At 39.0% G+C, this 21,990-nt stretch overlaps 2 protein-coding genes across 6 annotated transcripts in view; one reads left to right on the forward strand and one right to left on the reverse strand.

Annotated features, from left to right (window-relative positions):
- The window catches only part of LOC134210117 (probable beta-hexosaminidase fdl), a 158,001-nt gene that overhangs the window by 82,610 nt on the left and 53,401 nt on the right, over window positions 1-21,990 (forward strand). For 2 of the 4 annotated variants that reach the window (XM_062686139.1, XM_062686140.1), the window contains one exon: window positions 5,074-5,134. The exons of the other annotated variants lie outside the window; for them this stretch is intronic. In XM_062686139.1, coding sequence (XP_062542123.1) covers window positions 5,111-5,134 — 24 coding nt within the window. In that variant the 5' untranslated portion in view covers window positions 5,074-5,110. The remainder of the gene's footprint in view (window positions 1-5,073; window positions 5,135-21,990) is intronic. 4 annotated transcript variants of the gene reach the window in all.
- Window positions 1-21,990, reverse strand: part of LOC134210119 (uncharacterized) — a 62,692-nt gene that overhangs the window by 34,471 nt on the left and 6,231 nt on the right. The window contains exons 1-2 of one of the 2 annotated variants that reach the window (XM_062686143.1): window positions 16,331-16,868; window positions 5,498-5,880 (exon numbers count right to left, since the gene is read on the reverse strand). In XM_062686143.1, the coding sequence (XP_062542127.1) occupies window positions 5,498-5,703 (206 nt within the window). In that variant the 5' untranslated portion in view covers window positions 5,704-5,880; window positions 16,331-16,868. Of the gene's footprint in view, window positions 1-5,497; window positions 5,881-16,330; window positions 16,869-21,990 lie in introns of those variants that run through there. The other variant, XM_062686144.1, reaches the window with a different exon arrangement.

The following is a 21,990-nucleotide window of genomic DNA, read 5'->3' on the forward strand; positions in this document are numbered from 1 at the left end:
ATGGTTGATATGACCCAGAATATGAGCAATTACTAGCGGAGTTGAACAGAATAAAACATAATTAAGATGATAGTTCTTAGAAAAATTCTATAGAATTCCTTTGGTAAAGTCTATGCTAATTCCTCGGCAAATTCGCCAAATTTACCCTCGTCAATTTCTTTGGACCTTCCCTCAGGATTTTTTCGGCAAATTCTGTGAATATTCTTCAAAGGTTTCCTTGGGAAATTTTTCACAGTATGTTTGAGAATTTTAACTAGGTTTCGTTAAGAGCATCGTCGCCGAATGAAAAAAAAATGTTAAAAAATTTGAAGCTTTATATGTCGGATAATATTAATTCTTGACATAGGGTAGAATACGGCATTGGCAGGGTGCGACAGTTGTTGGCACCCTCAACAATATTTGCGTTTTCCAGCAAACATACACTATTTATGAACATAATCTTGATTCAATCACACAATTTCAAGTCTAAGCTTTCATTTGAATAAGTTGTTTGTGTAAAAGTAGCAAGATTTGATGTGTTAATCACCGAAACAAATTTGCACCTACGAAATTCTTGCCATTATTGCATTGCCAAAGAAAGCAGCGCACGAAAAGCAAACTGTTACTTACTTTTTTGGATCGCCTGTTTCTCCTCTTAATTGCGTATGACACGACAAATTAAGTACGTAAACTACTTTTTACGCTTTATCACCACATGATTTTCACCACAAAGAGCCAATTTAAGCAATATTTGCTCTATGTTTCACTAAATAAAATCGGGACTGTTCGTTTTCTTTGACAGCAGCACACTTCGGAATAGAGCGAGAGAATGTGTTTGTGAGCATATCAAACACACGCTAAGGAGATACCACGCACAATTCTATGTGAGTTGATTTTAGCAAAAATACGAACAAAATATCCGGCGATGGCATTTATTTAAAAAAAGTGTTAAAATACAAATGCTTCATATTTTTTACGCAAACCATGCATTATATGAAAAGTGATAGTAACACCGTAGTTTTTTAATCCTTATGTGGCTGACAGGACCGTTTTCCTTTTGCAACTTCAATACTTTCCAAGCTCATCAAAAAAATCATAACCATTCCCGTTCCTACATAGCGCATTTCAACCATAAATAATTGCCTACTTTTAGGGTATTATCTATTATTCAACTGTGAAACGTAGTGTAAGAATGGGGCGGCTCCAGCGGCTGGATAGGACAGTGCTGCCCATTATTCAACATATGAAGACTTACGAGGTAGAATATATTGTTAATATACTATACTACCAGAACCGACGAGCTTCGTTTCACCTAAAATTGATTAATTATATATTTTTTACATTATTTAAAAGAAGTATTCGAAATTTGCAAATTTGGATTCCATTTTTTAGATTAATTTTCGATTACAGCAGAAATTTGTACTTTATTTGTATGGGAGTCCCCCCTCCAGAAGATGAGGGGTCTAATACCATCATAAGAATCTTTATCGTTCCCAAAAACCTCTACATACAAATGTTCATGCCGTTTCCTGATCTATAATAGCAGACAGACAAAAATTAATTCTTATGTGTATAGATTTGGTTTTAAGTAGTTTACGTCGAGCGGTCGTGTCTTGTACACAACCACCAAGATTTTTTTTTGATGAAACAAACATATCACGTATGGACCGCAAAGAGCAAGTTGTATATTTTAAACTGGTTGATAGACTTTTGCTTACGACTCTAAGGCATTACAAAAGACAAAAGATGTAAATCTTGGCAGCGGACAAAAAGCTATTCTACACTGAAATGGTCCTCTTCCTAACAAGATTGCTTAGAAGTTGTATGCAATATTGACGATTCACGTCAAAAATTGTATACATTTGGGCTAGATTCCGTGATTTTTAGCGTAAATTTCAGTGGATTTTTCTATCTGTGTGCTCCGATAAATACTTCAGCTTTTTCAAAATATATTCTGATGACAATTTAGGTATTTGAAACTGCATAAACTTTGGTTATTCCATCAAGAAAAATCATGAATTAGATTTTTATAATTTCGAGTTTAATTCTCTGGTTGGTTGCTCGAACTTCTTGTTTAGACTTTTTGAAATCCTGAACAAATTCTTCAGGTTTGGAAATGATTCTTGGGTTTCTGATTTATAAACTTTATGAGTAAAAATTAAATCCATGTCGAAAAATTATTTAAATGAAGTTCTATTAAAAAAAATGCCATTTTCAAACAAAAACGAAGATTTTCCCAATAAATTCGAACCCATATTAAACATTATTGCACCTTATTCTGTATGACCTCAAAGTTATGTTTTTTCAAAGGTGTATATAAAGAATGTATAAAGAACACAATAAAACAAACTCATCAAATTTCACTTGTCATAAGATGAAATATTCCATTTGTAAACATTGATTAGTGTCTCATGCTTGAGTAAAAAAAAAATTCAGAAACCTAGGACACTTCGTAATTTATCCTTCTTATTCCTGGAATATTCGAATTCAGATTCCAAAATTTTGCTCGGGATTCCATGTTCGCAAAATATTTTTCGATATAAAACAAACTTTCTTGCTAAAACCTCATAGTGCCTTTCACACCATTTCCCTCCTCCCATGGATAGAGGTGTGTCGTGTGAAGGCCCCAGGAAGGAATGAAACCATGCTTAATAGTGGAAATGATGATCGAGCCGAGTGTGTATCATCATCATCCGTTTGACACAGTTTATGTCACCGGGCAACACACATTAAATGACGGCAAAAAAGGAGAGACAGACAGAAGCCCATAGCACCTCTATGGTCTGGCTGGGAGGTATTTGTCATTCTGATAGATACGTTCTTCGGTAGCGAAATGGGCGAGGCGGCTCGCAAAGGGTTTCGCCTCGTTCCGAGTGATGTGATAATTTCTTTTATCTCTTTCAGAGGAAAAACACAAGGCGCATTCCGTGTTTACGATTACGCTGGCCCATTCTTTTCCCGAAACAATTTCCATTCTTTTCTGTGTCGGAGAGTCGTTTGAGTGCTCTTCCGGCGTGTAGGAATGGGCTGGAACATGCTTCATTCTTGGACGTGGTCGTGAAAATTACTACACCGTTTTCCTCTATGGGCTGTTTGTTCTGCCGGTGCAGGAAGTTTATCATTGGAATACCTTTGATGCAGCTGATCTAATTTTTGCTAATACCAAGTGGGACTAGAGGTTCCTTTTGAACCAGTCAGTGTGATAAGTCTGATGTTATCATGAGAAAAAATATCATCACTAGTATTTGTCATTTAGTAGAAAGTCCATTTAAAAAAGAACTGATGATGTGGTTTTTTTGCCCAGCGGCTACAAAGCAAAGGAAGACCATGCTGAAGGTGGCACGTTCGATTCCCGGTCTGGTCTAAGAAATTTTCGCGTTGTAAATTTTCCCGACTTCCAGTGTGTCATCAATATGATGATGATGATCATCATGTAAGCCTCTTTATTTATGGATACAAAACTGAAAACGTTTATTTGCATGCTCCAAATATGTGCATGAAAATACATTTAAAATCACAACATATTTTTATCTGTGTTGGATTAGAAAATTCACAGTTAATAAATGTGAAAATGCTGCATGTGCAACAATGTCGCACTGCACGGTTAGATGACTTTACCCCATTTTAATGGGTAGTGGCGCTTTTTCAAGAAAATGGGTGAATTTTTCACGGTGGGAATAATATCAACAATAACATAGTACCCATTAATAGGTAAAGTCATCTAACCGTGTGATGGACGTAATGTCATCAAAAAGGAAGAACGACGAAAGAATGAATAAACTTATGCTTATTTCCATAATAGTAATCGATCAAATTAAAAAAAAATGTTTCACAATTCCAATTCTTAAACATCTAATCAATTAATGGAGGGCAATTCATCAATCATCCGCATTATCATGCGATGTATACAGCCAGCTTCAATATAAGGAGTGGCACCGCAATTCAAAGTATTATAGCAAACTGTGAAAATTTTCGGCGGTGCTTTACATTGTAGATGAGCTTCAATTTTTTGACCACTCGAAAACAATCCCAATGAGTCTGTTGGTTTGCTAGACACAAGATGAAGCTAAACTGTCAGAAGTTTGAGCTTCTCGCAATTTCAATGCGCGGTTCATGTATGACGACAGCAATGACTGCAAGTAAGGGTTGATGGCAACGAGAAAGGGAAAAGTCACTCATATTAATTCATCCAGATTTTAATTTCCAGTATCATACTTATTTGCATAACAAATAGACTACTTTGCGTGCGGCTCACTTCGTCCTACTAGTTTCCTACTCATAGCACTATTTTTAACCATCATCACCGACGACATATCCAGGGGAACACTGCACGAGGAAAGGAAAATTCTCGGAAAGCTGCGCAAACTTGACAGCCAGCCGTGCCGAAGGGCACACGGGGACGGGAATAGTCATGGGAAAAGTTTCGTAACGCGATAGTGATCTAAATTGGGCTACAAATTTCATTTGTGGTACTTGTTAATAAAATGCTGCTGCTCGAGAACTCCATTCGAAATTCAACTGCACAGCCATTTGACGTCGTTGGAAATGCTATGACTGATGTCGTAAAAATTAGGCGGCGATACCATGACCATGGTTTCAAATGGGCCGTCATTTAGATTGACTTAAGTCGAGTAAGTCACGCATGCTTATCAAGAGCGTTCCGTGCAGTGGATAAGCCGTTGCTGGCCGTTGTTTGAGAAGCCGCGCGTGTCTGCGATATGACTTGAGAGCTTTCGTGTTTAAACTCTTCAGGCAAATGTAAATGTGAGAACAAACATATCGTTCAATCTTTTATCTTCAATATTAAGTAATGCTCACGTCAGGGTCGCGTGGACATAACACCTGCATAACACTACATAGAACCTGCATTTCTTCAGTTTTATTTGCTATTCGTTTCATATCCACGATGTTTGTTAAACAACTTATACTGGTATACACAGTTAAATAGGATCTACAGACCGACCATATGCCAATTATTGCTTTAAACTTTTTTGTTATTTCTTAAATAGTTTACGGTAAACAGAATCACTTGATTTAATAAATTGAGCTATTTATTGTAGTATTTTAAATGTCTCCATTTCATTTTATTTGCAGGTATGTACCCTCCCATAGTCTTCATGAGTAGGCAGAGATGTTTCGACGGACTTATTTCCAGGTATTGTATTTTTCTATTACAAGTTCTGATGCATATGCTTTATACATAGAAGAATCAAATGTATGACTCAAATAAAAACGTGTCTTGGAACATAAAGAATTCGCCAAATGAATTACCAAAATTCAGAGAATAGCCAATAAAAAATTAGGCATATCTATATTATAAGAAAATCGTTGTCTCACCCTTCCATTAAATTTTTCTGCTACTGTCAAATTGAAAAAAAACTATTTCCATGATTTCACTAGCTATGGATCTGATGACCTGAATTATTGAAAACCGATTAATTTATATTTCGCATATTTTCCGAAAACGCTACAGCTGGAGAATTAGTCCAACACTTAATTTCTAATTGATAGAACTCACCCGCCAAGCATGACGTTGACGTTGCCGTGCATATTAGAGCGCAACGTTTGCAGTCCCTGGTGGTGATGGCCCGAACCGCGCACATTGCTCGAATTGGTGGAGCTGTTGTAGTACGACACCGTATGGTTGCCGAGGATATTGTGCGTGCTGACAGCCGTAAGGACTGTCATTCGCTGCGACGACAGTGCACTACCGCTCCGCCGCATGTTCACACTCCCTTTCTGGGCGGGGACGGGGATGCACAAAAACTGTCACTGGCACACCGACCGATGCTCGCGGGGAATCAGGATGACGCGACGTGTCCCACTTTTTCCATGAATCACTTACACTTTCCCGGAGTCGATGGCAGGATTTCAATCGTCGCTGGCATCACACTATGGCTGCTGGAAGTGGAGAGAGAAAAATCGCTTTCAGTTCGGATTCGTTTGTCTATTCGGTCGGTGGAAAATGCGATTAGCGTAGATCTGTTCGCGGATTTATTGTCTTTTACGCGATACGTAACTGAATTTCTTGTTAATGTGATGCGATTGCAGATGTAATCCATTTCAGAATTGGAATCGTAATGCAAATAGACTAATCTGTTACTGAAATGTACAAGCCACAAAATCTTTCGCGGAAACTGAAATTGAGATCTGCTGGATCATACAAGGTTTGGTATAGTGGATTGTTGGCACGTGATTTGGACCTAGTTTTGTTTGTGTATATGCACAACGAATTGCATAAAGGACCCATTCTGAAACTTTGTGTTCATATTTTTGAAAACTTCTTACCACGTCATCACCCCATGGGGCTTAAGCGGGAATTAGTATCTAACACTTTTGCCAGTTTGCACGAGCGTGAGTAAATATAATCGTTTTTTTAATCTGTCATTTATTTGGAAGGCTCATTTGCCGTGAAGCGTTACGGAGCCGGAATCATGTTTTTAAATACAGTTTATTATGATTCTTATACACTAATGTTAGTTTTGGGGAACCGTAAGACTCGCGGTTTGGTCGAGGTTAGGGAATACAATAATATTGAAGGAGAGAAAAGGAATTTAGGGTGCTTACATTAATTACTTATGATGTTGATATTCACATAGTTGACCCGCAGATGTACAGTTAGCGCAGATCTGGGGCCACGATGCTCCTCGCACTCCCACACGACATGGTCAATGTCTTGGTAATCTGCGCCGCAAACACAGAGATTGCCTTCTGAGAGCCCCACTCGAAAAAGATGTGCATTTAAAGAGTAGTGATTGGACATTAGACGACACATGATTCGAATGTAATCTCGTCCCAAATTCAAATTGAATTATGGCCGCCTCGATATCTGTTGACGAATTGAATACAACCATCTACCCATCTCCCCCTTTGTCCATTTTTGTTGATAGCTGATCAAGATTTCCTGACGAACTAATGAGAAAAATTCATCGAAGCGCCCACCTTAGCCAAAGAGTCCGCTTTCTCATTGCCCGGAATCGAGCAATGAGAAGGGACCCAGGCCATGGTGATTGTGTAAGATCGTTTTGATAAAGCACTCAAAGCTTTCCGTATTCCATTCAGAAGATACGCTGAGTGCTTAACCGGTTTCATTGACCGAACAGCCTTCAAGGAACTTAGACTGTCGGTGAAGCTTAGCTTAGCTTAGACTGACTGTACATATCAATGGTTGCTACTCCGTGAACAGGGAACTTAGACTGTCGGTGAAGATGAAAAAGTGGTCAGAAGGTAGGGATGCGATTTGCTCGAGTGAATAGTGTATAGCTGCTAGCTCAGCAGTGTACACGGAACTAGGCTCTTTGAGCTTAAAATAGGCGCTATGGAAAACGTTGAAAACATCGAAACCAGTGGAGTCATTCGATTTTGACCCATCTGTAAAAAAGCTTCTCTCCTGGCTGGCGTGCCCGTATTTGCTTGCAAATAATGAAGGTATTACCTCCGCACGAAGGAAGTCTGGTATTCCATGAACCTCCTGTTTCATGGACAGATCAAATGATACAGAGGAACTGTAGGAGTCTAAGAAGTTAGCACGATTGGTGTCAACCGAAGATGGGCTTACCTCCAGCGTCATATACCAGTGGTAAATACTCATGAATCGAGATTGAGAGTTTTGTTTGAGAACCTCACAAGGAGGAGGAACCGGAGCGATAATTTCGCGAAACGATCTGTCAAAGGAAGTACTCCCGCAAGTACTTCTAAACTAATTGTATGAGTCGAATTCATACAACCCAACGCGATACGTAGACAGCGGTACTGAATCCTTTGAAGCTTCAGCATGTGAGTTTTTTCTGCGGACTGGAAGCAGAAGCTACCGTATTCGACAGAATTGTTGTTCGATACAACGTGATGAGATCTTCGGGGTGCGCTCCCCACCATGTTCCGGTTATTGTTCGCATGAAGTTGATTCGTTTCTGGCATTTTTGTGTCAGATACACAATGTGCTTCCCGAAGGTGCTTTTCGAGTCGAACCAGACCCCGAGGTATGTAGAAGACATGCTGTGAGTGATTGTCTTACCCATCAGTTGAAGAGGGAACTGTCCCGGATTATGTTTTTTTGAAAAGACAACCATCTCAGTTTTCTCCGGGGAAAAAGCCCAAGTTGACAAATTGTCCAAAGTATCTTGCAATGGTCCTTGCAGATCAACCGCTGTTGGACCCGAAACGGATACAACACAATCATCTGCAAGCTGTCTTAACGAGCAATTTGGGATGAGACATTCATCAATGTCTCTGACGTAAAAAATGTAAAGAAGGGGGCTTAAACATGAGCCCTGGGGGAGCCCAAGCAACACCTCTTGTTTCTTAGTGAGTAACAACAACTGTGGTGTGACTTACAAAATGTCTGACTTATGCACAACGTGTCGTATTTGGAACTCCTTTGTGACACAAAAAGCGCAAGTGGTGGAGCCTATTTGCAACATCTTGCGGCTACAATGAAAATAAAAACACAAAAATCAACCGGGAATCGAACCATGGACCTTGAGATTTGCAACCTTCTACTATAACCATCACACCAACAATTCTATTTGGAGATTCTGCTACAAGTGCACTACATAAACAACAAAGTCATTTGTAACTTCATTGTTCCTTATACGGAACATGCAGGGGACTGTCAAAAATAAAATACTGCTCAGCTGAGCTCAAAGTGTTTTGCAACATATCAGAAACATTGTCGTAACAGCAATGAACCGAACTGTTATTAATTCTGCAACTTATCTGTTTTGTTTCTGATATGAAACACATCGAATTTTAAACCACCCAAGAAGTCAGATGGATAGAATATTGCGACGCCACTTAAACGGAAATGAAACATTGTGATTATCTGAAACTGGGAAGTGGCTTTAATGTGACTCGATGTATTGCCAGTGTCTTCAATGCAATTTATTAGGAACAAACACCTATTTGAAAGATGTTGCGCGTGCTGCTTGTAGCTAATTCGTGAAGTTGCCGAATGAAGAAAAACTCATACGCTTCTCTGACAACAAATTGTACAAATATTTGTTCAAAATTGGTGAAAGTCCACACTCGTGGAGTTTGTCGGATAAGACATCGACGCAAACTGAATCAAAAGCCCCCTTAATGTCCAAAAACACTGAGCCCATTTGCTCTTTTTTAGCGAAAGTTAACTTAATTTCTGAAATATAATCGTTTATTCGTTCAAGTTCAGTGAATGAGCAACTTAACAGTTGCCAATGCTAAAGGATAAACTCTTAAACAGTCAATAAACAACAGACAATTATCAGACACAGACTTAACTTGAAAATAATAGGCCAATAATCATTTGCCGTATATCAGGATCTGAATCCGGGTTTGTTTTCAATTAAGTTGTAACAATCTCCTAAACAGAAAAAGCTCATCATTTTCGGGAATATATTGGGCAATAAAGCTAGATTCTTTTGTTGCTTATTTTTTATTTGCAATTTTCAGCAACAAGTTCTCTTCTTGTTCAAAATGAATAAATTCGTGACTATAAGGAACAGATCTCGTAAAACATGAATGCATGAACGCATTTGGAACTTTCCGTAGCATTGATAAATGTGAGACGAACAATTATATTTGGAATCATGCGGTTTCTACTACATTGGATCTTAGGAATGACAACATTCTTTTACTATTTCAAGTTGTTTTAAATCTTGTCTTTTCGCTTTCAGTCTGAAATACAGACTGAATACAGACATACAGAAATTCAGACGGGTTTACATTTGCATTGCTCGACGTTTCGGCCCAAATATTGGCTCCTTTTCAAGAGAAAACTAAAACATAGTGAACTATTAGGAGCACGTAACATAACAAAAATTATCGATTTAACATACGCTGTCTGCCGTTATTCGTACTAAGTTTCAATTTTGCCGTTGATCTCTGATTCATAATTGTTCATTCACTGACGGGTTCTAACTAACGCTTTAGCAAACAACAGAAATTGGAATGAGAATGATCCATTTTTTCTCTTTACAACTCAAATTTTGACTGAGTTTATTTCAATTTGAAAAAAATCTATGGGAATGCCCTTTGAGTAACCACATCGACCAAACTAGCGATTTTGTGAGCAGTATTTTAAAATCTTAGACCTGGTTGCGATATGCTTCTAATAATCGGTACAATCAATTTTTTTCGTTTTGCTATGGATACCCTTTACGTTGATAATATATCTAGACCAACATTTGAAAAGGGCGTAACAGCCAAAATTTATTCCTTCTGATTCTTCGTCTACATATATAGCTATGTATGTAGACGAGGAATCAGAAGGAATAAATTTTGGCAGTTACGCCCTTTTCAAATGTTGGTCTAGATATCTAAAAATAGGTGGTGAACCAACATTTTTGCTAAATATCGCAATATTATAGACAGAAAAATGCAGATATGTTCTCTTTCGAAAGAAACAAGTCTAAAGTTCGAGAGTTCCTCATGATATCGTTTAGTTTATTTAGTCAATTCTTTTTTGAAATCAAAATCTAAATATTCTTGAACCTTGAGTCTTGAGTTTCAAGAAACCGAAGATTCAAAAATTTCGAAAATAACCATATTCCTAAAATAGTTTACCTGATACATCAACGCGGGCAGCAGGGACTATGTCCAAGGGCTTGACGATCCCTTCCCAGGCCACCTGCGAGTTGTGATGCTTTCCTAGGTTGTGGTGGGGTTTGACAATGGGCTCTGTTAAACCTCTATAAAAAGCTGCATGTATCCACAAGTAGGCTCCGCCAAAGCGACCGTGTGCCGAAGTCCAAGTCCTGTTGTTAGGTGGGACGCTAAACAGCCCTGACACGACGGCCCTCAGACGACACAGGAGGTTAGCGCAGGCCCAATAAGCCGCCTGGAAATCGGCAACGACCTAGGCGATTGTAAGCTTGGAACATGGAACTGCAAGCCGCTAGGCTTTGCAGGTTGTGACAGGATAATTTACGATGAATTAAATCTCCGCAACTTTGACGTCGTACCGCTGCAGGAAATCTTTTGGAACGGACAGAAAGTGTTGAAAATCGGGCCGTTTCTTCAACTATAGCATCATCAACGTGCACTGCCCACACGAAGGGAGACCCGAAGACGAGAAAGAAGCGTTCTATGCACAGCTGGAGCAGACATACGATGGCACGTCAAAATCGTCATCGTTGACATGAACGCTCAGGTAGGAAGGGAGGAAATGTATAGACCGGTCATCGGACCGGATAGTCTGCATACCGTATCGAACGACAACGGCCAACGATGCATGAACTTCGCAGTCTCCCGCGGAACGGTAGTCCGAAGCACTTTCTTCCCCCGCAAGAATATCCACAAGGGGTTAGTGACAAAAGGTCGAAAGACAAAAGGTCGAAAGGACAAAAAGTCGAAAGACAAAACGTCGAAAGACAAAAGGTCGAAGGGACAAATGGTCGAAAAGGACAAAAGGTCGAAAGGGACAGAAGGTCGAAAGGACAAAACGTCGAACGGGACAAAAGGTCGAAACGGACAGAACGTCGAACGGGACAAAAGGTCGAAAGAAACTAAAGATCAATAAGATCAAAAGGTCGGAATGGACAAGGAACTGAAACGGAGAGAGTCAATCTAGCACCAGAGTTGCCCTACACAGTGAACAAAAACTCTGCTCTTTTATTTTTCACATTTTTGACAAATAAATAAAATTCATTCAGTGAGTACAACTAAGAGATGGATGTTGAGTTTTCTAAATGTCACTTCGATATGTCATAATAGTGCACGCCGCACATCAAATACACCGGCGTATATTACACGCCGATGTATTTTCAATGCGTGCGCCTGCATGGCGACGGAGTGCACTATTTTGACAGATCGAAGCGACATTCAGAAAACCTAGATTTTCATCTATTATTTGCACTCATTGAATGAATTTCATTTAATTGCTAAACATAGTTTAAAATAAAAGAGCAACTTTTTATGGCAACTGTATAGGACAACTCTGTCTCGCGCAATACAAGATTTATTCATTTCCTAAATCAACAATTTTTTTATCTCTAACAGAACCATCTAGATATTCATAATATTTTTTTCATAGTAATTACTCCTTCTTTAAAAATTGCTCATTCTTCAACTTCGAATGATGTGATGAGTATGTTATTTCTACTTGAAGTTAAATGCATTTCATAAATTCTTTCGGAATACACCCAACTTGTCATCAACTTGATCTTGATCGACCTTTTGTCCCTTTCGACCTTTTGTCCTTTTCGACCTTTTGTCCTTTTCGACCTTTTGTGCCTTTCGACCTTTTGTCCTTTCGACCTTTTGTCCCTTTCGACATTTTGTCTTTTCGACCTTTTGTCTTTTCGACCTTTTGTCTTTTCGACCTTTTGTCTTTCGACCTTTTGTCCTTTCGACCTTTTGTCTTTCGACCTTTTGTCATAGATTCATCCACAAGGCCACATGGAAATCACCTAATCCAGTAACGGAAAACCAAAGCGACCACGTTGTACTCGACGGCAAATTCTTCTCCGGCGTCACGAACGTCCGCACTTACCGTAGTGCGAATATTTAATCCGACCACTACCTCGTTGCAGTATGTCTGCGCTCAAAACTCTCGACGGTGTACAACACGCGTCGGAGTCGTCCGCCGCGGCTAAACATTGGGCGGCTACAAGACGGTGGACTAGCACAAGACTACGGCGCAGCGTCTCTTGCAGATGGCTGGATATTCGATCCGCCATTTGAAGCACCGCAACCGCTACACTAGGCACGGTGCTCCCGGATCAGAGAATTGACTGGTACGACGGCGAATGTGAGCAGTTAGTTGAGGAGAAGAATACAGCATGGGCGAGATTGCTGCAACATCGCACAAGGGCGAACAAGGCACGATACAAACGGGCGCGGAACAGACAAAATTCGATTTTTCGGAGGAAAAAGCGCCAGCAGGAAAATCGATACCGTGAAGAGACGGAGCAACTGTACCGCGCTAAAAACGCACGAAAGTTCTATGAGAAGTTAAACCGTTCACGTAAGGGCCACGTGCCACAGCCCAATGTGTGCAAGAACATAAACGGGAACCTTCTTACAAAAGAGCGTGTCGGCAGCATTACGAAGAGGACCTGAATGGTGATGTGGCAGACAACGGTGGTGGTATGGTAATGAACCTAGGAGCACGCGAGCGGGACATGCGACTTCCGGCTTCGTGGGCTTCGTTGCTGTGCGGATAGCGACGTCAATCGTCTAGACGCATGTACTATGGAGTGTGGGTTCGATTCCCGCCCCGGTAAAGAGAAACCTTTTAGTGATCGAAAAATTCTCCACTGGTCCACTGGGTGTTTTTTGTTCGTCCGTTGTCTCTCTGTGTTAGGTGTTCAGTCTGTAAGACTTCTGGTCGAAGACGGTGTCCCTGTCTTTTCATTTTAAATATTTCCAAGCCTTCTTATTGTAACATTCCAAAGTAAAGATTTGTTGAAAATTCTTCGATATTAAATTATATGTACAATACCTTTGATGGAAAAATAACGTTGACCATGCTGAGGGTGGCTGGGTTCGATTCCCGGTGCCGATCTAGGCTATTTTCGGATTGGAAATTTTCGCGACTTCCCTGGGCATAAAAGTATCATCGTGCTAGCCTCATGATATACGAATGCAAAAATGGTAACCTAGCTTAGAAACCTCGCAGTGAATAACTGTACACCCAACCGGCGGTTGTTAGATTTTCAAACAATTCTGTATAAGAATCTACCAAAACCTGTATAAGAATTGGGCGTATGCGAAATTGTTAGATTCTTATACAAATATTGTGTAAGAATCTAACAATTTTGTAAGGTTTTCTTACATTTTTTGTATAAGAATCTAACAATTTCGCATATGCCCAATTCTTATACAGGTTTTGGTAGATTCTTATACAGAATTGTTAGAAAATCTACCAACCGCCGGTTGGGTGTAGAAGTGCTTAATGAACACTAAGCTGCGAGGCAGCTCTATCCCAGTGTGGGGATGTAATGCCAATAAGAAGAAGAAGAAGTAGCTTTGATTTCACTTATTATTATGATGCACTCAATGGTGAAAGCATACAGACATATGGGGAAACGAACCAAATTAGGAAATCCTTTTTTGTAAGCATCAAATATCATATGATTTGATTTATGTTTTGTTCGAAAAACTTGTTTGAAGAAATCATAACATGCAAATTTACGACAAATATTTAGCTTCTGATTTTTTAAGAATTCAACGGCAATTATATTACTCGAATGTCCAGTGAAAAAAGAGAAATAATAATATAATAAATTAGAAATGATTTGTAATAAATTCAAGATTTTTATGTTATATCTCGCTTAATAATTGATAAGGGCCTACACATAAAAAGTAAACAAAACCAATTTTAAAACCCTTCGATAGCATCCTCTAATAGCTACCAACCGTATAAATATGTAGTTTTATAAATCATTCACCAGGACGTTCCCTACACAATCTTGTCCTAATCCAAACTCCCGTTGAATACTCGCGAAGGTGAAGAATATTTTTCGGCTTTCATCCCAACGAGTTTCATGTCATCAATCTCATTCCCAATTCCCAATTGACCTGCATTCGGACGCGGCCAGCGCCAGTATTGCATTACAAGAATATTGGATTACCAGTCTTTACACACTGAGGATGTTTACTGAACCCGAGTACCATCTGCTGGTTCTTTGTATAGTTGCAGCTGATCTGGCAATATGGAAAGTGCAAGCACTGAGATTGCAAAAGAAGACCAGGAAGTAGTTAAAGCCATTTGGCGCAAGGTTCGATCAGGGAGTTGGCTCCGAGGCCACAACGTAAGATGCAGAAACTGAATCTCCAGGTTCAGCGTGAGATCGAAGAGATGTTGGATGCTCAACTCGCCGCAGAGAAGGAGTTCGGCAAGGAGCGTGTGGCAACCTGGATTCAGTTCAAGAGAAGTGTCATGTCAGAATGGTTAACGCTTTGAAGGACCAACTCCTTAGTTGCTGTTGGCGGGACGAAGAGCACAAGTGGAAAGTGTAGAAGAGGACGGTCGAGCAACCGTCGATCACAGGTTTTCGGGAAGCGTATCCGAAGAAACTGAGCTCCTCAAATTTTAGACGCTTATGAAATTCAATGTCCCCTAAACGATTACTCTTAAGAAAGATTGTTAGTATGGACAAAAGTTTATGCAGAATTATATTCTGGAACTGAAAAGTGTTTTACAATACGAAAAAATGGCTTTTCAAAAATTCATCAAAAATTGCTTTTAGAGGAATAATGTTTGTTCCACTTTGTTATTCATTCGTTGCCAAAACATCCTCCTTTTCAATCGCAAAATTTTATACAAAAAGATAATTACGGATTTTCTTGGGAGTTTGAGTTTTACGCATCACTACTAGGTTAAATAATAAGTCCAAACCAATGGCTTCCAAACATGTCATGTAATTACGCGACCATTCGATCACTCAACTAAGCCTATTGAGCAAAATGTGATAATGGAAGTGATGTTCCCTTGTGATTTCGTATTACAACAATTCAATGAGTGCTATAATGAATATTATGCAACTAATTGGAATGCATTTTGGGTTCGTAGTTGTACTTCATTAATAACATATGAATAATATTCGCGATTGTGGATTAATTTGAGTTGTTTTTCATGGCTATCATGCGTGCTCACTGTGAGCTCACAATTTTCACTTTTCATTTCTTTATTAATTTTTAATTATCATTGATAATAATACATGTAATGGATGCAAGGAGCAGTAACCCTTTAGTACATATAACACTTTTCACTGAGTTAAGGAAAAGTAGTCTTTTTCCCACACTTACTTTTAGAAAAAAGTAAAACAAGTATCAGCTTGATTCGTTAATCAAAATCGAAGCTGTTCGATATCCGATAGCACTACGTGCACGTGCTCACTCATGGGTTCTAAAATCTGACAGCGTGTAGATTAAAAATATGTCCAGTGCTGGGATGACATAACTAGCAATGAAAAGCTTGGATTTAATATGTATGACTTTATATTCAATAATGCATTGTGCATATTCTGATCGATTGGACTTTGTTTCACCGATATGGCATCTTATGTTGTCAATCGAAGTTTAACCCAAGAAATAAGTGAAAAAGATAGCCTTAAGCACTCAATCAATTATATTTTTCTTGCTTGGATTTCTTTCCAATCGTTAAACTGATAATGTCAATCGCCTCCTAAACTGTTATCTGACGGTTATGCTGATACTGATTCGCTATTTCATATTTTGTTTTCCAAATTTCTTCTCCGCAAAGCTTCACACAAATTGCGAAATGAGCCGTGTGCAGATGCAGAGCCTGTCGTACGTTTTCATCCAACACGATTCGTTGATTTGAATCGCTGCTTTTGTATGATTTGAATCTCCAAAAATTCCATAACATCGAAGAATAAAATACACAGTTCTGATTCCAACAGTAACTTACACACGATACGTTTGCAGCTGTAAAAAAAACTTTCAGGTTCACGTCAATCATTCGTCGACTTCGGGATCGTAAAGAGGTTATTCACAGAAATCCGTCCAAAAGTTCTCCAATAACAGCATTTTCTACACAGTCATGCATAATTCAGTGTGTTGTTTTCTTCGCGGTTCACTTGCTCTTTTCTTGTGATTTCATTTTCATCACCAAAATATCACACCGATATATTCGTCACTGGGCAAAATCTCCATAACATTAATCACTTCTCGGATCGGCATCAAAGTCGAAGAAAGGACTTGTCCTGTTTCGCGGTTCAAGTTCACGAACAAGTTGCTGAAGTGTGCGACGGTTACTTTCGCCAAGATGTTTCCTTCCGGATCAACGGCGTAGCGCCAACTGAGCCGGGACCCGGAGGTCACGCGGCTTTTTTGTGTGTACTTTCTTCGATTGGGGATACTCTCCGTTCTCTACCAGCATACCGCCGGAAGGCGGGAAACGCGGTACACACCACCATCACCCCCCAAAAAGTTGCTGGCTCGGGAGTCTTGGCGCGTCACCGAGAGTCATGCGATAGGGGAGCTGTTAATTTGCCTATTCAGAAAAGAAAATCGGTGGCTTCTAGTCCCAGCCCAGCTGATGGGGGTTGGGGTCCGCCTACGTCGTCGGCGATGATGGCGACGATATATGGCAATATGCGCTCCTCGGAATAGTTTGTAGAGAGAATCCAGTTGTATTAATCCACCACAAGTTATTTCCGACTCTTCTTTATAATATGCTGTCCGAAACTTTAAGACCTTGATCTTAGTAATATTTAATTCTAGGGAAAAAAAATCATGGAAAATATAATCAATATAGGAGAACCCAACACGATAAATCGAAATAAGACACACTCCTTCGTTGGAAAACAATTAAAAAGCATATGGATTACACCAATCTTCCCACTAGCAAACATAAACCAAAAAGAGGATAACGTTAGGATTGGGGAAGGGACAAGAAGGTTGTTGCGTCTCCCGAGGAAATGAACTAGAAAAGAACATTCACCACGATATCCAACTATCGTACGATGATGCCTTGACTAATAGTCGCCGACGACCGATGACGCTGGCTGTCGTCGTTAGTGCGGTCGTGGTTGTGGTCTTGGTCGTGTTCGCTGTGAATGATGATGGTCGTTTTCATCGGCCGGCGTCATCGGCATCCACGGCGGCGGTGCCCTGCCTACGGTTTGAAGTTTGGTTGTGATGGCAATGGAGTGAACAAAACAAAACGGTTTTTTTCCCACACTAAACCGTGCAACATCGGAAAAGTTCGAAAGCTGGCGAACTCCCTGTTAATGACAGGTAGTATACCTTGAAAGATGATTGACTTTTGATTTATTTGTTTAGGTATCTTGAAACTTGGTATCTGCAGTAATTAATCGTTGATGGAAAATATGACTACTTACATAAACATCAAGCTTGATTTATTAATTCTTGTTAACGACCTGAAATTGCATTCCATGTTGATTATTTTATTATTCAACAAATGGGCTTTGACTTGTGGAATTTTCACCCATTCTTTCTTTTTATCTCAATCTGAGAATATAAGAGCGCCATATTGAGTTAAAATTGATTTATTTTCTTCTTGGCTTTTCCAAACAAGCTTAGCTTATAAACGAGTTTCAACTCGGTGCTTTGGAATTTTTACACAGTTATTAATTGAAAGTTTCGATGTCCAACAATGCATGAATTTCTAGATTGTGTGCAAGCAAAATGATACTCTATACCCATTTCCTCGATCAAACTGGGAATCAAGTCTGCGATCAATAATGTCAATAGTGTCCTGGTAACATTAAAAGAATCAGATGAAAAAATGTCAAGCCAGTTTGTCAATGGTAGATAGAAAATGACCGCAAATATGTTCCTTTCTCCTATATAATGAGATTCATATGCGGTCATTTTCAAGGTGGGACAAGTAGGCTCAATATTTTCTCCATTTGAGGTTTTTTTCATTTGGGACTATAGCAGTATATAGTACAATATAAAAAATTAAAATTGTGTTTTCCTCCTCATGATGATATTTAAGTTTTCATTTCCTAATTTTTACTTTTTTCATTAGATCTGTCTGTCTGGGATAACAAATTAGTATAAATTTTGGCTTGTTATTGTATGTAGTAAACAATGTTTACTAAACATTTTTCATTATAAATTGCAGTAAAGTAAGAAAAGAGTAGAGTGAAAAGTGATAAGTAAGAAGTGATGAGTGATGGTAAGTGAGGAAGAACCAGTGGAAGATTAGAATAGAGAATTTTTGGTAAGTAGTATCTTAGAAGAGATATGGGAAAAGAACTGAGTGAAAAAGAAGAATCGATATGTCATAAGTAACAGATGGGAAGTGAAAAAAATCAAAAGCGATTAGTAAGCAGAGAGGAATTATAAATGAAATTTGATTGGTGAAAAGTGAGGAACTAAGATCAAGCTATGAGAAACAGGAAGTGGAATGAGAAAATTGAGAAGTAATAAGAAAAAAAAAGAAATGTGAAGTTAGATATAATGAAAAAACTACTCTTCTTTTGAGTTGATCCATCTTTTTCTTCTTCGTTGGCATTACATCCCCAACTTTGACATTGCCGCCTCGCAGTGTTCATTAAGCACTTCCACGTTATTAACTGAGAGGTTTCTAAGCCAAGTTACCATTTCTGCATTCGTATATCATGAGGCTAACACGATGATACTTTTTATGCCCCGGGGCGTCGAGACAATTTCCAACCAGAATATTTCATAGACCCGACCGCGAATCGAACCCAGCCAGTCTCAGCATGGCCTGGCTTTGAAGCCGTGGATCTTACCGAACGGCTAAGGAGGGGCTCGATCCATGTTTCAATCAAATTTATGCTTTCTCCAATTGAACGGAAATACTCGTATGTAAAAGCATGTGCCATCGATCAAAAGAAATAGTACCGTGCTGTGCCCTTATTCCGTTCACCTAAGACAATGCACTATGTCTAAAAGCTCTAAAAAATAGCCATTTAGTATTTTGAAGCTGCAATTTCGCTACATAGTGTCATTTTCTATATACAATTGAAAATAAAATATGTTGGGATGCATTCATAGACTTAGGCTCCACTAGTGAAAACAAAATTGAGCAATTATGTGGTCCTAATTCCAATCATCTGAAATGGCATTGTTCCTAATTCCGTTCATTCGTTTTCCTAATTCCAATCACCCGAAAAACATTTGATTTCTTGGAGATGCTAATACCAGGCATCATGTTTCTCATAAATCCATCTTTTCATTTATTATAATATTGCAAATAAAAAGCCCAACATGTAATTTCTTTCCAAATTAAAAATACAATGAATGATGTTTCCTTAGTATAGCCAAGTTGACTGTTTTTTCGTTTGTTTCACTTACCATTCGAGATATATTCAACATGAACATTGATGCTAGCTGCCCAGTTGCATTAGGCACCACAGAAAAGGACAGATACGATTCCTTATCGGAGTTTTACACCTTATCCTCAACGTAGTTTTGACTAGAGCCTGGATACTAGGCCTTTAATTCTGACCTGAACCTCTGTTTGTTAGGAATTGTTCGTACCACTGTTTCGTTCAAATTGAATATTCTTCAAAGTTCCGGTTCTTCAAAGTATCGGATAACCCTACTTCTACGAAGTATTCACGCATTCCGGTAAAACATAACCTTATTTGCAGCTCAGAGAGGGCAGTGTTTTTTTATAGAAATTCGCCAAGAAATTTCCGGATAAAGCTTTTAAACAAGAACGCCGCAAATATGGATTGTGCTGTTTAAAACTGTCTGTATTCTCCGGAAACCCTTTCTTAACATTGTCCAGCATTCACTTTATAAATCATCATTAAATTATTAACTGAAAAAACTGTATTTTCCCGGCACGAGTTGAAAAATGTCTCGAGTAGAGTCGTTAACGGAATTCCTTTCGGTCTGCCTGCTTGCGGAATAGAATTTCAAATGTTCACTATTCATATGGCTTCATGTACGATGTACCTTTTCTTGCTCATAGATTATATTCTCAAACACGGAATTTTCGGAATCCATCCTCCAAACCCAATGAACGGAATAAGGAACGTGTAGATTTAGATGTACCCTTATTCCGGTCAAGATATTTTTTACTTTTCAGCATTTTCTATCGGGAAAATACAGGCAACAATTTGGTAATACGCTATAGTGTTACCTGTTTTGTCTTGTTATGCTGCTGTGTTTGAAATCCAGGGCAAATGTTCACTTAAAAATGCTTAAATATGATGACAGACGTTCTTAGAAAGTGGGTTAATGAAAACAGTCAAAATGGCGCTCGTAGTGACGACCAACATTTTTTTTTAATTTTCACTATTAATCGCTAAAAATGACGCTGGTTTTCATTTCATTTCATGCATACATAACCATAGTAAAGTACAAGGATATTTTTCTGTTGTTTTCAGACAAAAACTCTTTATTATTTATCATTTTGTCTTGCGTGAACGGAATTAGGCGCTGATTGGAATAAGGGCACAGCACGGTAGTCAGAAGAAGAACATCCGGGGAGTACGACGGGTGTGGTGGTAAGATCTCCCATTCCAGCATTTCCAAATTTGTTTGACCACTTTTGTGACGTGAGGACGAGCATTGTCGAGTAGGAGAATAACTTCTTGTCTTTCCTTGCATTGTGATCAGTTTTCCATCATTGCCAAGCTGAAACGCGTCAATTACGTTCGGTATTGGACCAATTCGGCATGGTTTTTCCCATGACTGTCGTTCAGAATCATGGTGTTTGGGAAGTGAAACGAGTTATCCGGTGGTAGCCTGATCTGCACCTCAATGATTTTTTTAAATTTAAAATTGAAATGATGATTTATACAATATAAGAAAAGCCCAACCAGATACTGTTTAACGTTTTTAATTAAATTGCTTCTAGAATTTATGAGAAGAGTTTTTTACTTATTTCCTAAGAATTTCCCTATATTTTCCCGCGCATTTTTTTTTTCAAATATCATCTTTCGACTTCTTTGTAATGCAACCTTTATTCGCTAATATGCGAAGGTTTTACGCAACTATCAATGGCGTGTTACACAAGACTTCACATGAAAAACTGCTTACCAGTTGGTTGGATGGCTTCGTATTTCCTATCTATAAAAAGAGCACAGATGGATCTCCCCTCTGATCTCGGCGTACAAAATTCTGTCGCGTATTCTGTTTAACTCGTATTATCCCAGCGTCCTACAAGTAGGACAACTCTTGTGAACTTTCAACGAGCTTTGTCTATCTCGTTAATGGATTAACAGACTGAGACTGCACCAGTTACATTCCGATACTTGTTCCGGCTTAGGATGTTTTTTGATGGGAAATATTCTCGACAACCTGGGTATAGTGCATTTATTGCCACACAAGATGCATACACATTACTCATGCAATGGCGCACACAAACATGATTTTAATTATCAACTGAAGAAATGCTGATATATAGAAAACTAAGTTGAAAACTAGGCCGTGTTCCAGTTGGAATGTAGAATTCTACCATTGAACTTTGAACAAGTAGAAGACTGAGATCGCGAGTGCGCGAGGAGTGCTTCATCGGTGAATACAGTTTTGCCTTATAAATGACAAGTAGGGTAAGTGTACCAATCGTCGCCATAGTTAAGAACAAGTATTCTTTTTATATATAATAAAATGCATGTG

Source organism: Armigeres subalbatus, chromosome 2 (assembly GCF_024139115.2).
Source record: "Armigeres subalbatus isolate Guangzhou_Male chromosome 2, GZ_Asu_2, whole genome shotgun sequence".
In the NCBI taxonomy this organism is placed as follows: domain Eukaryota; kingdom Metazoa; phylum Arthropoda; class Insecta; order Diptera; family Culicidae; genus Armigeres; species Armigeres subalbatus.